The 15,590-nt window shown below is 42.6% G+C and overlaps 2 protein-coding genes across 3 annotated transcripts in view; one reads left to right on the forward strand and one right to left on the reverse strand.

Annotated features, from left to right (window-relative positions):
* Window positions 1-1,396: 1,396 nt before the first annotated feature.
* LOC136786348 (basic salivary proline-rich protein 2-like) lies at window positions 1,397-4,698 on the reverse strand. Its single transcript, XM_066990560.1, has 4 exons — window positions 4,422-4,698; window positions 4,098-4,249; window positions 3,363-3,972; window positions 1,397-2,755 (listed from the first exon to the last, which is right to left on the reverse strand). The coding sequence occupies exons 1-4, from the start codon at window positions 4,696-4,698 to the stop codon at window positions 2,601-2,603; spliced, it is 1,194 nt and encodes a 397-aa protein (XP_066846661.1). The 3' UTR covers window positions 1,397-2,600.
* Window positions 3,886-15,590, forward strand: part of SLC16A7 (solute carrier family 16 member 7) — an 86,920-nt gene continuing 75,215 nt past the window's right edge. Inside the window, exon 1 of one of the 2 annotated variants that reach the window (XM_048065360.2) lies at window positions 3,886-4,083. The gene's annotated coding sequence lies outside the window, so the exon portion shown is untranslated. The remainder of the gene's footprint in view (window positions 4,084-15,590) is intronic. The other variant, XM_048065359.2, reaches the window with a different exon arrangement.

A 15,590-nucleotide genomic window follows, 5' to 3' on the forward strand; every position in this document is an offset into this window, starting at 1 on the left:
GGAATCAGTCCAGAAAAAATGTAATCAGAATGTCATCTTATGTATGCTGTAGGCCAGAATGATGCATAGATCCTTTAGATACAGACTCTGTGATTAGAAGACATAATATGTAATGTAGCAGAGGAAAGTGAAAAATTTTGCATTCAAATGAAACTGCAGTACAAGTGGTGGTGGGGAATATGGCCTAATTCATTAGGAGACTTACCCAAACTGTCAGTGGACACAGAAATACCTTTAGTTATTCAACATTTGAAGCATTTTCTTTTTTCTCTGATGAAGAAAAAATATGTAAAAACATTTTCCATTAAAATCACTAAAAAGACCTCAAACTGTTATGAACCCAAAGGGGAAAGTGTATAACATGCAGCCTCCCCAAAATCTATCTCACTATCAAATGGATGCGGAATGAATAACCAAATGCTTAGTGATACGGTTTCGTGGAGGACTTGTTAGTGTTAGGTCAGAGGTTGGACTCAGTGATCTTGGAGGTCTCTTCCAACCTGGATGATTCAGTGATTCTGTGATTCCGTGAAATGTGTGACTTCTTTTCACACATACACTAGATGGGTAAGTTTGTTTAATTTCTTCAATTAGATCACTGAAAAGTACACAATTCCCCCTCCCCCTTGACACATACACACGTGCACACACAGCTCTGAACCTTTGCTAGCTTCTTGAAATTCACATGTAAATTATTAATCACTATCACTAATACATTTTTAATTCTTACCCTTCGAAGGTGGCTGTGAACATTTTTACTTTGAATAATGGGCTTCCTACACCGAAGGTGCTCAGAGGCTGGAAGGATGTAGGACGATGACAGCTGTACCTGGATCAGGGACCTGACTCACTCCTGAGCCCTTGTTCTGCAGCACTCACAAAGAAGTTCATTTGCTTTAAAAAAATGGTGCTACTGAAACCAGGGTCTGCATAAAAAATAAAATCATACGCCAACTTTTAATCTAAGGGCAAATCATAGCTTTTTGTCACTTTAAGCAGGACACTAAGCTGTATCAAAACTTGTGCAGACTGTAGGCCGGAATCACAGCTATAATTGCAGGTAGCTTATGTTCAATTTCTGCCTCAGATTAGAAAATTCAAAATGTGATGAAGCAGACAGAAACAGTAAGTCAATTAAGATGCACACACGTTTCCTAGAGAAGCTGTTCTGAAAAGAGGTGTAGAACGAAACTGCATGGGGCATATATGTATATACAGAATATGTATATATCTATATAATGGTTAACAGGTTAATATCATCTACTATTTCTGTATAACTATGGTAATGTATAAATATTTATTATATATACACACAAAGTATATCTATTTGTACTGCATGTGGCATTGTACTGTATAGTGAGTTGTATGTACTACGCACAGCAAATACTATACATGATTTATTACATACATCACTGTAAAATTTATTGTCTGTAATATGTATTGTATACATTTATAAATGAAGAAATTCTATAATGACATTCATTGAAGTTAAGGCACATCAGTGATGGAAATAGAACTATGCAATGAAAAAACAGTATCATTTATATCTTCATGCATCTATTGTTTCAGCTCCCCTTTTGAACTTTTGACATTCTGTATAACAGTATGTGAATTGTGAATATTTCACTGTAAAAGACAATTCACCCATGTTCTTCTGCATTTTACATGAACCATCTGAGATCCTCTATGGCCTATGATTTTCTTCAGGGCACACAAAGTGTTTCAATATTGAAGACAGCTTACCACTGCTATAATGCCAAGCATAAAGTTTTGATTTCAGCAACAGCAGCTTGAAAGACCCTAATTTAAACAATTGCAGTCCTGTAATTGTGGGCCTGCCTGGAAGTGACCATCAGTTTGATCACGGGCATTTGTACCAAAGTCCCCTTTGCTCGTAGACCCAAGAGTCACTGCTTGGTGTTCACTCTCCCCTCCGCTTGGTGTAGTGGGCCTCTCTCAATTGCTTTTTGGTCTTCCAAAGCCTGCAGTGCAACCCGATGCCGGGACAGACACTGTGACTGGGGATTCTGGGCACAGGCTCCCTTCCCACAGTTGCACAAGAGATGACTGACACCGCTACCTACAACAAAGCAACTGTGACTTTCACAAGCTGCCCTGGCAGTCACCGTGGATGTTTGCCTCTAAAAACGTCCATGGACTCAGGAAAGTAGCTCAGGTACTACTCAGCTTATGCGATGCCACAAAAATGGCTTGTAATTTTTTGGTCTGTTTTTTGGTCAACACAGCAACAGAAGTGTGTGCTGTGTCGCCCAGAGAACTACTTACTGCTCCTTATATGACTACCGTGCCAAGATCTGCCCGGAGACTGGAGTGTACTGGCTGCTTTACAAGCACATGACAAATTACTCTCTCCTTCTGAATCTAAAGAACTGGCAGTGGAAGCTGATGATGCATTATAACAATAATATCTTAGAGAAAGAAGGAAATGATAAAATATTACATTACTGAGCTTTTTGAGTCTGTCTTCTGGTTTAATGTTTGGTTAAAATAGAAAAATTCCTCACATTTCTCACATAAAAGCAAATAAAGCAAATAAGCAATGGACCCAAAGAAACCTGATTTTTATGAACTTGTGTGCTTCAAGATGGCAGTCCTCTGTGCTTGGATTCTTTGACATGTAATAGGCATCGCCGTTCATGCTGCAGCCTTTTCTGGGGTGCCATGCTCCTTTGCAGATTATTTTCCAAACTTCTGATGCTGATGCTATCAGCTGATGCTGACGCTATGGCTGATGCTATCAAAGGGATGCAAATGTTATTACCGGAAAATACACAAGCCTATCAAGTCCTTGCCCTGTTCAACAGCTGTTTAGTAAACTGGAATATTCCCAACCCCAGTTCTCTCTCTTCCTTCCTAGATGTAGCCTCAGTTCCTGGTAAGCCTGTAAAGATCCTATTCATGAAGCTCACACCAAACAATGCGCATGCAATAAAGTTATATATATATATATAAATGAATCCTGATAACCATATTTACTTTTGCAACACCACATCAACAATTGTAATTACTCTCTATGCTTCGTAGACTACTTTAAACGTTCCGCATAACGTGCAACCCCTACCTGTGTGAGTAGGCATTATGGTAAAGGTTCTAATTATGTAATTATGTCGTTATGTTCTGCAGATTTCCCCATAAGACTTTTAGCCTCAAGGATAGGATTTTCAGAGAATTTAGTGGCCACTCTCATTAATATGTTCATGACATACACAAAAAAGTTCTTGTAACTTTTTTGGGGGGGGAAGAGAAGAGAAGATTGACTTTTGGGGGGGGAGGAAGAAGAGAAAAGGGGATTGAAGAGAGAGATGACAAAGATTTTCATCAAGAACTCATTGTTGACTGGCCTGTTTGAGAAGATGAAGGTCTCATATTTTGGACGAAAAGCTCGCTGAGATTTCTTTCTTTTTTTAACATACAAACTGAGTGCTCCTTTCTGCAACCTCCGCGTGGAACAGCAAGCGACCTCAAACAGCCCCGTAACGCAAACTCCTCGGCACCCCGCGCCCCGGAGGGGCGGAGGACGGGGTGGTGCCGGCCGCGGGGGGGCCGGACCCGGCTCGCCGTGCCAGGAGCGAGGTGCACGGCGCGGTACGCGGCCGCCCGGGGCGCGGACGGTGCCGCGGCCGCCACCCGCGGCGAGGTCGGAGGGGGCGACTCCGCGAGCCGGCGTGGGCAGGTGTCGGCGGCGGGTGTGGGTGATGCTGTCGGGCGGGGGCCGGGCGCTGGCTCGGTGTCGCCGGGCTGGGCGCCGCGCCCCCGCCGGCCCCGCGGAGCCGGGTTGGGCAGCCCGGGAGGCGTCTCCTCGGTAGCCCCCGCCCCGCCGCGCCGGTGCCGAAGCGCCTCGGCCGCTCCCCCGCGGCACCCCCGGGACGGCGGCGCCCCGTCGGCCCCGCAGCAGCAGCGGCAGCAGCAGCACCCGGGCCTCCCTCCCCGCGGCTGTGCTGCCGAGGACGCCTCATGGGGGAATAAATAAATTAATAGCCCCGCTCACCCCCCACCCCCCCGCGGCAGCGCGAAAGGGAGCCGGCGGCGGCGGGATTAGATCCAGCCCGAGCTAGAGAGCAGGTAACGTAACCTACCCGCCAGGAGGGAGGAGGAGCAGCGAGGCCGCTGAGGTCGCCCCCGCCGGGGAGGGCTGCGGGGGACGGAGACGGGGCTGCCGCAGCCGGGGGGCGCCGGCGTTGTCGTTGTCGTCCCCCCTCCAGCCCCCCGGTTCCCCGCGGGCGGGCGGCTGCCCCGCCGCAGTGTCAGTCACACACACGCCCACGAGCCGCCGCCCACGCGGGGACGGACGGATGGACAGACAGATAGAAGGACGGACGGATGCGCTGCCTCCCCCCCCACCCCGCGGTACCGAAGCATCTGCTGCCAGAGAGACGCCCCTGCGGGCTCCGGGCTCTGACAGCGGTGCCGAGGCCGCGGCTGCGGGGGTGGGGAGCGTGGCCCCCTCCCTCCCCGGCTCCGCCAGGCGCGGGGGCAGCGCGGGGGGGGGGGGGGGGGGGGAGTGCCGGCGGCGGGGCTGCCCCGTGTGGCGTCATCAGCGCCGCGAGTGAGGGGCCGTGACGTCACAGCGCGGCGGTCGGGGTGACCTTGGGCAGGGGGATCCGGGCGGACCCCGGTGGCGGCCCCCGGTGGCCCCGGGCCGGGCAGCTCCGAGCCGCGCAGCGCTGGTGGTGACATCCCCAAAGGCTGCAGGGTCTGGCTGGGGGCCGTGCGGCGAGCTGCCTGCGGGGCTGGTGCTGGAGCAGGGAGAGTGCCCTTTCTTCATCGTTATTTCTATACGGCCTCTGTAGCACAGAGGGGACTCTGGCCAGGGGCAGTCGTAGGCTTGTCCCGAGAGAAAAGCATTTTTCCATGCCCACAGTGATTTCTGTGCCCTGGCTTTGTGGTTGCTGAAGTGTTCCCAACAAGACACTAGAAACAATCATACAACAGCCCAAGAAGCTATGCTGTTCGCACTTTGAAGACCAAAGTGTCCCCCAGTGCTCCTGGGAGGGCAGGTTGCCACTCAGTCCTGCAGGCCCGCAGCATTCATGCGGATTCCCCACTGCTTCTCAAGTCAGAGGTGCACAAGAAAATAAACCAAAGTAAAATAATATTTAGAGAGAGCAGTTTTTTTTTTCAGGCACCAGCCTGAGCTTTCAGCAAAGAAGAAATGTTATTGAAATTATTCTTGCTTTTCCCAAAACAGCCTTGAATAATCAGAGGGATGCTGATGCCTCATGGAAGCGTCCATTCCTGTTTCGTTGGTGTCTATAATAATCATTCATGTTTCCATAGTGACATCCACCTGTGGGCCTCAAGTTACTTATCAAATAGTAATGAAAGAGGTGCTTGCAGCTTCCATTGCACGAATGGGGCCATAAACTTAACTGCACACCAATCGAGCCAACAAAATATTGCCTCAGCTCTGTCCAGATGAATCATGATAAGAAAGTTAGTCTTCAAGACAGAGGGAGGTAGACTGATATCTAAAGGAAACAGAAAACTGACAAGTAGTTCGGTAAAGCTTGCAAATGCTTTTATGTATACATTTTAAATCTGGGAATAAAGTATAAATGATTCCCTTCTTATTTTTAAAGACAGCGCTCTCCTCTCTCCTTCCATGATTGCCTACTATGAATATTTTTCCTTTTCTTGTGGTGGCACTGAGTGATTTTGGTTGATGAATTCAGCATTATTTTTGAATGTGATAGAAATGTGGGTCTTAATGGATTGCAGAAAACTAAATTCCTACATTTTGTGGATAGGAAGACTCTGGATTGCATACTGATACAATTGATCTGAAGAGGTATTGTACATGCAAAGTGATAAAGGAACAGTAGATAGAAACTTTTTGGGGAGATTTTTTTTTTAAATATCCTCTTCAGTATTCCTTTTTTCTTAAGTACATTATCTTGTCTTCTTTTCATGACAAGCAGGTGGTTTTACTTCCAGTAACTCTGATTATTATTGGGCCCTTTCCAGTTTAAGGAAAAATATTACAACTCACCTGATTTTTTTCCTATTGCAACATCAGGGGATACTTATGAAGAGTTGCATTTTTCTTGAGTAAATTCCCACTTTAGCAAATAGTGTCTGTATACAATTCTGAATTATCTCTATCCCTTAAACTCTTTGCTAGAGTTAATGCTGTTCATTTTATTATTTGAAGATCAAGAAAAAGAAGAATAGTATTTGGTTATGCTAATTATCTGTGATGTTAAATGAATTTCATGTTTCAAAAAAAAAGGGTTAGGTCATTGCCATTAATCACTGATAGAGAATGTTACTAGTTTCTGTTCCTGATCATGTAATACATATGTGGCCTAAAGTTTGCACAACACCAAGGAGTCGGTTACATAGGAAAATAGGACCTCACTGACCAACTGTTTTATGTATCAAGTGAATGTGAGAAACAGGCTGCGTTCCACATATGCATCCCAGTCCAAACCTGCATTCCTTGGCTTGTATGTATTTGCAAGCCATAGTGCCAACTTTCATAATTTTATTGCGAACCTTGGAACAGTCAAACAAAAGTAATGGGGTTATAGGAGTAAGGGGATAATATCCATGACTTCAGGAGTACAGGCTGTTGAACTTACTGACTGGGGAACACCGCTTAACCTTACAATCTAGTGTGTGCTTCCAACATTTCTTATATCTGTTGTTCTTAAAGATATAAAATTAAGTGATCAAAACAGCCTTAAGCTTTTATTGAAGAACAAAATTTTAGCTCACCAGATCATGGTGGCTGACAAACGCTTTCTCTCTCTCATTTATGTCTGGAGGGAGGTGATTCATCATCTCCTTCTTTTGTTGATTATATTTTTGATTTTAGTTTATACAGTAGTGCTAAATAGTTCCATTATTTGTTATCATCAAGGTCAAGTCACCAGTTACTTCCTAATATTTTTTTATTTTCAGGAGATGGAGCTTTCCTGTCTTGTGACAGTTGTAGTAACATGTAATCAGGCAAGTGCATGAAGAGTGTTTGCTGGGGGCGAAAAAAAAAAAAAAAGAAAAAAAAATGAATAACCATTTCCCAAAGGTTATTGACATAACTATGGCAATTAAAAAAGTTCCCCCAAAAGAAAGCGGAAAACTGTTGGAAAAGAATGGGACCTTAGCTTGACACTTCATGGTATACTCTTCCCCTTAGTGGCTGTAAGACAGAAGATCTTAAGAAATGGAATTGATCTTAATTCATGAAATCAGGAAGCACTAGAGAATAAACTTAAGCCTGAAATTATTATTAATATATATATATATTTAAGTTTAGCTGCTGATGTGTTTTGTTTTAACTTGGCGTCATGGTTATTCAATGTGAAGTACTGAATGCATTTCAGTCCTACCTAACAAGAAAGTGGTGTTCTGAATAATGGTGGAAAACATACAGAATTGGCGAATAACTTTATACAGCAGGAAACTTGTACTGCAAGCCAACTATTGACAAACTGTAGAAAGCCCAAACATTGCATGAACAGGAATATTTCAGAGTAGGTGGATGTGACATTCCGTTCATATGGTTACCATGAAAGATAATGACAGTGTGTGATTTTAACAGTTAAAGTATAAACCTCTGCAGACTAGAGTTGCCCAAACACATGCAGGGTTATTTAAATGGTGCTTGCTTTCCTTCATTCTGAACACCCCTCAAAAGAACACTTCCCAGTTGTTTTGACAGGAAGATCAGTAGTTATTTCACTTTTAGCTCTCTTTCAGGTTTTCTTACGGAGGACTCAGCTGTAGGTGATGATCAAGGTGATGATCAATGTGGGAACATTCAGAAAGCACATGCTATGCAGAAGACAGCTCAGAACATCTCCTGTATTCATGGTTTCTCTTATCTTTCTCTATATTTTTAAGGTGTTCTGATCCTTTAGAATAGCTTCCCGCACCTGCTAGCAGACTCCTGCTGTTCCTTCAGGCATGTGCGTGTCCCTCCCATCCTATGGCCTCAGTGGTAGCAGACCGTTGGCAGCATTCCCGGTTTTGGCACACAGGGATAACAAGTATAACACAGAGTTGTAATTGTGTTCAAAGTGTATTCAGCATCAAAGAACTTTTACCATTTGCTGTCACTATGATGGTGATAATGATAGTACGATGATGTATGTTGCCTCATGCATGTGGTCCATGCAACAGAAATTGCTAAAATGAGTCACAAAACAGCACTACATAATCCCTAAGCATAGAAGTGATTTTATTTTCAAATAAATATATTTTTAATTTATATTTTCACATTCGTGCTTAACAACATACTTCCAAGTGTAAGAAGCTACCAATCATTTAGATATTCTTGAAGTCTATGGAACAAGAAAAAAGGAGAAAATAAAGGATGAAATCTCAAATTGTTTCAACATCATACTGTCAACTTTCAGGCTTATGCTTCTCAGTGCTTGTTTTCCAAATTAAAAAAATATTGAAAACAAATGTGTACGTTACAGTACTAGAAGAAACAAGCCAAAAAGAATTTACCATTGCTTTGAAAAAAGCACACATGCAACATGCATATTTTATTTTTTTAAACAAAATTGGTTTCTCTTATATCTTATTTGGTTAGTATTGCAGATAGAAAAATTGTATTAGAACTTTTTTAACACTAGAAATGAAGTATCTTGTGGCCTTTTTTTCTATTCTCTGGGATAATTATATAAATATTTGGCAGTGAGGGTTAGAATTTTTGAAGTGACATAGGGCTATGTTAGAACTACCAGTTCTAACAACATGGCTTCTTAGACACTGCTGCTTTTCTCTGCTGACCACATTGGGAGACAGAAATTGAAAGCCTTAACATGAAGGACATTTAATGTTTTGCAACACTATTGAATTAAAATGCCATAGGAGTTGCAGTTACTAAATTGGGCTCCTATAGTTTGCATTCTTAATGTGGCCCTCAGGACAAATTTCAAACAGAAGGGAAAAAAAACAACTTGATGCAGATAAGCTCCCCATGGGAATGTAGGTGTCTGATTTCTTAACAATTGGAATTGTACGTGCTAAATTCTTTGATGATTCTCCTATTGGTGTGTAAGTTCTCCACTGAATGGGTCTCTTCTAGAGGTTGACTGCTTTTGCATGCTATGCCAGGGCTGGATTTGGGTCTGAAACTTGATGCTGGACCCTGTGTTTTCAGCATCTAACAATGCCTCCTGCTGATGTTAGAAATGGAGACCAAGGAGACATAAACCTCAGCCTAGAACTGACGACTGATTTAAAGGTCAGAAAAAAATATGCCTGAGACAGAGACTCAAGCTGGCTGAACAAGGAGATTGCATCTGAGAGCAGGTGGAGAGAACAGAATGGACTGTAGGGGGAAGTTGGTGCTGGAGTCTGAAGAAGGCAATGAGCCTATCAACCCATTACCAAACACTTAAAGATTTACATCTTTGTAGTAATTTGTACATACTATTAAACTAAGGCCTTCCTTTCTGCGCTGAGGAATTCATGAGATCTCTGCTCATTGTATCACACAGAGGTCCTAACTGGCTGTCTTCCATTAGGCATCCTCTTTCTCTTCCTCTCATCAGCACTATAAAAGGGGACTCAGTAGCCCATGATTAGAAGTCACAACACCAGGTTTTAGCAAGGAGTGATAAAAGCTTGTATATTTTGCGACCTCTGGGTTGTATATTTCAGGAAAATGCATAGAAAAGAATGTGCCATAATAGCCTGTATGTATAAAGCATGAAGTATGCATTGTATTGGTGAAGAATAATGGGAAAAGAGATCCTTTTCTCTTGTTCTTGTGCAGATATAATTATGTTGGCTAGAGGCGTACGGGCTTTTGTTCTCATGTTTTTCTGATATAGTTATCCAGAAAGAGATGTTTTGATATGGTTATGCTGGATATGAGAGTATTATTTCAATTTAGCTTATTTTCTCATTCATACACAATACTACATCATTATGAGTGCCATACATGGCCTGTTTCGCTTTTAGCTATATTAGAATAGCGGAAGAGGTTTATAAGCAAAGCTGATGAATGTAAGGGCCAAACTGACATGAGGCTGAAAAATCAAGGAAGGGCATTTAAAATTGACACCTAAACACACTGGTATTATCTGTCAATTATGTTTAGAGATGCACTCAAACAATTCAACAGTACTGCTAAATTGGCAATTCCTCTGTTTCTGTGATTCCGGTTCTGAATCTTGATCTGCATTCCTTGGTGCTATTGCACTGTGTTACTCTTGGTTTGCACACAGTGAGGGTTAAGAGACTCTTCTGATTTCTTCTGAAGACTCAGCCTTGTGGATCACTTGCTTTGACTTGCCTTATTTTTTTAAATAAAAAATATTTCTTGTAATTATTACCAAAATCATAGAATCATAGAATTGGAAGGGACCTTAAAAAACATCTAATTCCAGCCCTCCTCCCATAGGCAGAGACACCTCCCACCAGACCAGGTTGCTGAAAGCCCCATACAATCTGACCTTCAGCAGTTCCAGGAATGGGGCATCCACAACTTGTCTGAGCAACCTGTTCCAGTGCCTCACCACCCCCTTGAGTGAAAAATTTCTTCCTAAAATCTAATCTAAATCTACCCTCATTTAGTTTAAAGCCATTACTCCTTATTCTAGCACTATACTCCCTGGCAAAGAGTAACTCCCCAGTTTTCTTGTAGGCTCCCTTTAGGTATTGAAAGGCTGCTATAAGGTCTCCCCGGAGCCTTCTCTTCTCCAGACTGAACAACCCCAGCTCCCTCAGCCTGTCTTCATAGGAGAGGTGCTCCAGCCCCTTGACCAGCTTCGTGGCCCTCCTCTGAACTTGTTCTAATACTTCCATGTCCTTCATGCGCTGGGGGCCCCAGAGCTGAACACAGCACCCCAGGTGGGGTCTCACAAGAGCAGAGCAGAGGGGGAGAATCACCTCCCTCGACCTGCTGGCCACACTTCTTTTGATGCAGCCCAGGATACAGTTGGCTTTCTGGGCTGCAAACACACATTGCTGGCTTGTGTTGAGTTTCTCATCAACCCACACCCCCAGGTCCTTCTCCTCAGGGCTTCTCTCAGTCCATTCTCCGCCCAGCATGTATTCGTGCTTGGGATTGCCCCAGCCCATGTGCAGGACTTGCACTTGTTCAACTTCCTGAGGTTTGCACAGGCCCACTACTGAAGCCTGTCCGGGTCCCTCTAGATGGCATCCCTTCCATCCAGTGTGTTGACCACACCACACAGCTTGGTGTCATCAGCAAACCCAACCCCGCTGTCCCTGTCACTGACAAAGAAGTTAAACAATGCTGGTCCCAATGCTGAACCCTAGGAATGCTGCTTGTTACTGATCTCCACCTCCACATTGAGTGGTTGACTGCAACTTTTTGAGTGCAACCATCCAGCTAATTCCTTACCCACCGAGTGGTCCATCTGTCAAATCCATGTCTCCAGTTTAGAGACATGGATATCATGGGGGACAGTGTTAAATGCTTTGCACAAGTCCAGGTAGATGATGTCAGTTGCTCTTCCCCTATCCATCAATGTTGTAAATCTGTCGTAGAAGGCCACCAGATTTGTCAGGCATGACTAAAGGTATTGACTGACCTTGGTGAAGCCATGTTGGCTGTCACCAGTCACCTCCTTGTTTTCTGTGTGCCTTAGCATAGTTTCCAGGAGGATCTGCTCCATGATCTTGCCAGGCACAGAGGTGAGACTGACTGGCCTGTAATTCCCTGGGCCTTAATTTTTTCCTTTTTTAAAAATGAGAGTTATGTTTCCCCTCTTCAGTCAGTAGGAACTTCACTGGACTGCCATAACTTCTCAAATATGATTGACAGTGGCTTAGCAATGACATTCCCCAGTTCCCTCAGGACCCTTGGATGTATCTCTTGGATGTATCCCATGGTGGTTACATCCACCTGTGGAAGTATCCCATGGACTTGTGCATCTTTAGGTTCCTTAGCTGGTCTCGAACCTGATCTCCTACAGTGGGCCTGTAGTGTCCCTCCTATCATTCTTTCAGTCCTTGCCTTTGCCTTCTTGGGCCCAGGCTGTGTGGCTTGAGCTCTTGCCAGTGAAGACTGATGCAAAAAAATCATTGAGTACCTCAGTCTTCTCCGTATCCCGGGTGACCAGGTCTCCTGTTTCCTTCCAAAGAGGGTCCACAATTTCCTAAGTCTTTCTTTTATCACTGATGTATCTACAAAAGCCTTTCTTGTAGCCCTTGATGTCCCTGCCCAAATTTAATTCTAATAGAGCGTTGGCTTTTCTGACTTGTTCCCTGGATGCTTGGACAATGTCTCTGTATCCCTCCCAGGCTATCTGTCCACCCTGCTTCCACCATCTGTAGGCCTCCTTTTTCTGTTTGAGTTTGGCCACAAGCTCCTTGTTCATCCTTGGAGGCCTCGTGGCATTTTTGCCTGACTTCCTCTTGGTTGGAATGCATCACTCCTGAGCTTAGTGGAGGTGATCCTTGAACATTAACTATCTTTCTTGGGCCACTCTTCTATCCAGGGCTTCATCCCATGATACTCTACTAAGTTGATCCCTGAGGAGGGCGAAGTCTGCTCTCCCAAAGTCCAGGGTAGTGAGCTTGCTGTACTCCCTCCTCCCTGCCCTCTGGATCCCAAACTGCACCATTTCATAATCACTATAGCCAAGGCTGCCCTCAAGTTTCACATTACCCAATAGCCTCTCCTTCTTGATGAGGATGAGATTCAGCATAGCACCTCTCCTTGTTCGCTCCTGTATCACTTGGAGAAGGAGAAATTATTTCTCTGTTTCCAGACAAATACTTTCATATATCCATCTTCTTTGTCCTTTGATGTGTCCTGTGTCTTTCTTTGTCCTCTTTCTTTCTGTAAGAGCATTTTCCTTCTCCCCCTTTATAATAATATATATTATATATTATATATGATAATAATACCTCAAGGTAAAAGGTGAAGTTACTATTCTACTCTGCTCATCTTACAAGCATACTGTGTTTAAAACTGGAAACTGTCACAAACATGCTCACTTGCAAGACAGCTTTTATATGGCATAGTTGATGCTCTTCCATAGTAACAAGTATTTATGTATTTTTTCATGCTATCTTTAGACTTACAAGTGTTTACATTCTTTACCATTTATTTTTTTTTAATTCTGCCTGTCATATTCTGCCTCCTTATGGTGAGGATAAAGAAAAATATGTAGCCTGAGAAGGATGACAAGTGTAAGAGGTGAAAATAGAGTAGAAGGGCAAGAGATGTTAACCTGAGGAAATATTACTTTGAGGAATTTCACAGAGGCAAAAACCTTCAAGGTAGGAGAAGTAGAATAAGGGATCATATTTTCTGAGTTGTATTTATTTGCCTTCAGGTATTTATTTATGTATTTATTTACTGGGAAAGGAGTAGAAAGAATGTTGGCTTTTTCTTTTATTACATCTGTGTGGTAATTGTAGGCCACAGCTAGCAAGGTTTTTGGTTTTGATGAACTGTTATGTTATCTGTTCACAGTGGGCACACAGTCTTGGCTGTGCTGTCTTGTATACCAGTATATCTGTCAAACAGGATGCTAATAAAAGATTGAATACCAAATACAATATGAGAAGGGTTAACAATCAAACAATACAATTCACAAACAGTAATACTAAAATATTGAAAATAAAAAGTGTTGAGTTTTATGGTCGTTGTTTAGCCTAGTGGTTGAGAATATCTTGGATTCCAGAAGTACTTTGCAAAAATATACATTCAAAAATATTACACTTAACACTGTAAAAATGATTAAAGATTAAATCTTTAAGATTTCCTTGAGTAATAATAGCTGGTGACCTCGGGAGTGGGAGATGTGGACTCTGCAGTATGGATTTGTTCAGGTGGTTTAGTGGTGGGTGGGTGAAACAGGCATTATTCTCTACTTACTGCTTGTATGGCCCTGTGAAGCCAGGTAACTGCATGCAGCCTGTGAACTCATTCTACAGTGCGTGTTTTCTAGGTTCTTCTACACATGCACAGGTGGCTCTCCCTCAGTACCATGAAAAAAGTGCTCTGACGTGAAATGAAGAAATGTCATGGGTACATTGCCATGTCCTATCCTGCCCAAATGCATAAGGGAGTGTTGATCCAGTTGAAGGTTTCCAACTCAGAATTATTTTTGTGATTAAAAAATGAAGAAATTACTTCCAATATTCTGTTTAATAATAAAGCTGATTGTTTTATGCAATCTGAAAAATACAGTTACATTGTATTTATAATGTAATTGGATATAAAAAACCTGTCATTTTCATGATTAAAATAAGTTCTTCTGACTCTGACAGCATTAACAGCTGTGAATGAAACTAGACATTCTTGCTTAACTAGGTAATCAGCTTGCATTTCTGGATGTATTTAAGTATTGCTTAAAAGATGTATATCTAAAGTAATGATTTAAATCCTGTTGGTCTCACTCATGAATGGATATACAGGGCCATTTTTTTCTTTTTCTTTTCCTTGTACCTATTTCCTGAAAAATTAGCAGAAGTATTGTAGTTGACACATACAAGCTTATTTTAAAATTATTATACTAAAATTGCTAGTCTAATAGAATAGGGTTCTTTCGGAATATTGAATGATACTTTTTACTGAGGACAGAGAATATGTTTTTGACCCTAATAAGGTAGTTACACTTTTTTTTCCATTTACCAGCTTTATCCCAGTTGTATAAATACTTTTTTTTTTTTTTTAATGCAGAAAAATAGTCTCATCAAACCTAAATTAGGCACCTAAATTTGGTTCTTTAATTTCAGTGTTATTAGGTCCTGGATAAGGAGGTTGTTATCTCTTAATAACTGGAGCTTAAATCCTACTTTCAAGCCAATCCTCTCATCTAACTAACACTCTTACAGAATGAAATCAGAAGTTACAACCGTAGTCTGAACAGCCTAGTTTAAAAGTACATTGAAAAGCAGATACAGTTCCATAAGCAGAGGATGTTTGGAACATTTCTATGACCAGGTTCATAGGAGGACTAATAGATACTGATAGATAGAAAAGGAAGAATATTTCTTTCAAGGAGAACAATGTGAAAGAAGGCATGGGGGTGAAGGAGGGGAACTTGCTCTGCATGTTGTCAGTACCGGAGAGTAAGGAGATGTAGATTCTAGACCTAGTAAGAACACGAAAGTATTGAATACTTGGAGAAGATGTTTCACTGCCATTGCTTTGTCTTACCCCATGAACAGTCAGAACTGAATTGATGACCCTTTAGACATGACTTAATAGTAAATTTAGCCCTCTAAAGAATGAAGGACTCTAGTAATGAAGGAAGTTTTTATTGATCCAACCAAAGCAGAGCAGGTTCTGTTTTCTGGTGCCAGGTGGCTAACACTTACTTCATGGCTATTCTCACTGCTCTGAGGTTGAACTATTTGGTCAGTCCCTGCTAAGTTCATTAATTTTGTGTGTTCTTTTTTGTTACCCCAATCAGGAAGGGAAAGGTTTGCATTTGTGTTCCTAAAAGACTAGACCTGAGTTATTTATCCAAACCCCACACAGTGTGGAACCTTTTGTATTTGGTTGAACTCATGCTCCCATGGTCAATTTCATCTGTCCTACTGACCTTGCCTGAGGGAATCCGTGTTTATTTCTTCACTTGGTAGACAAGTTTACCTGGGGCCTGCTGGGGAGATATGGGCTG

Source organism: Anser cygnoides, chromosome 1 (assembly GCF_040182565.1).
Source record: "Anser cygnoides isolate HZ-2024a breed goose chromosome 1, Taihu_goose_T2T_genome, whole genome shotgun sequence".
NCBI classification, from domain to species: domain Eukaryota; kingdom Metazoa; phylum Chordata; class Aves; order Anseriformes; family Anatidae; genus Anser; species Anser cygnoides.

Coding starts and splice junctions, on each gene's coding strand:
- LOC136786348 (XM_066990560.1), bottom strand. CDS start 4,698: ATGTCACCACCAGCGCTGCGCGGCTCGGAGCTGCCCGGCCCGGGGCCA. Junction 4,250..4,421: donor GCCGCGGCCTCGGCACCGCT/GTCAGAGCCCGG, acceptor GCGGCGGGGCAG/CCGCCCGCCCGCGGGGAACC. Junction 2,756..3,362: donor ACCTTCATCTTCTCAAACAG/GCCAGTCAACAA, acceptor TCCCTTTGATAG/CATCAGCCATAGCGTCAGCA.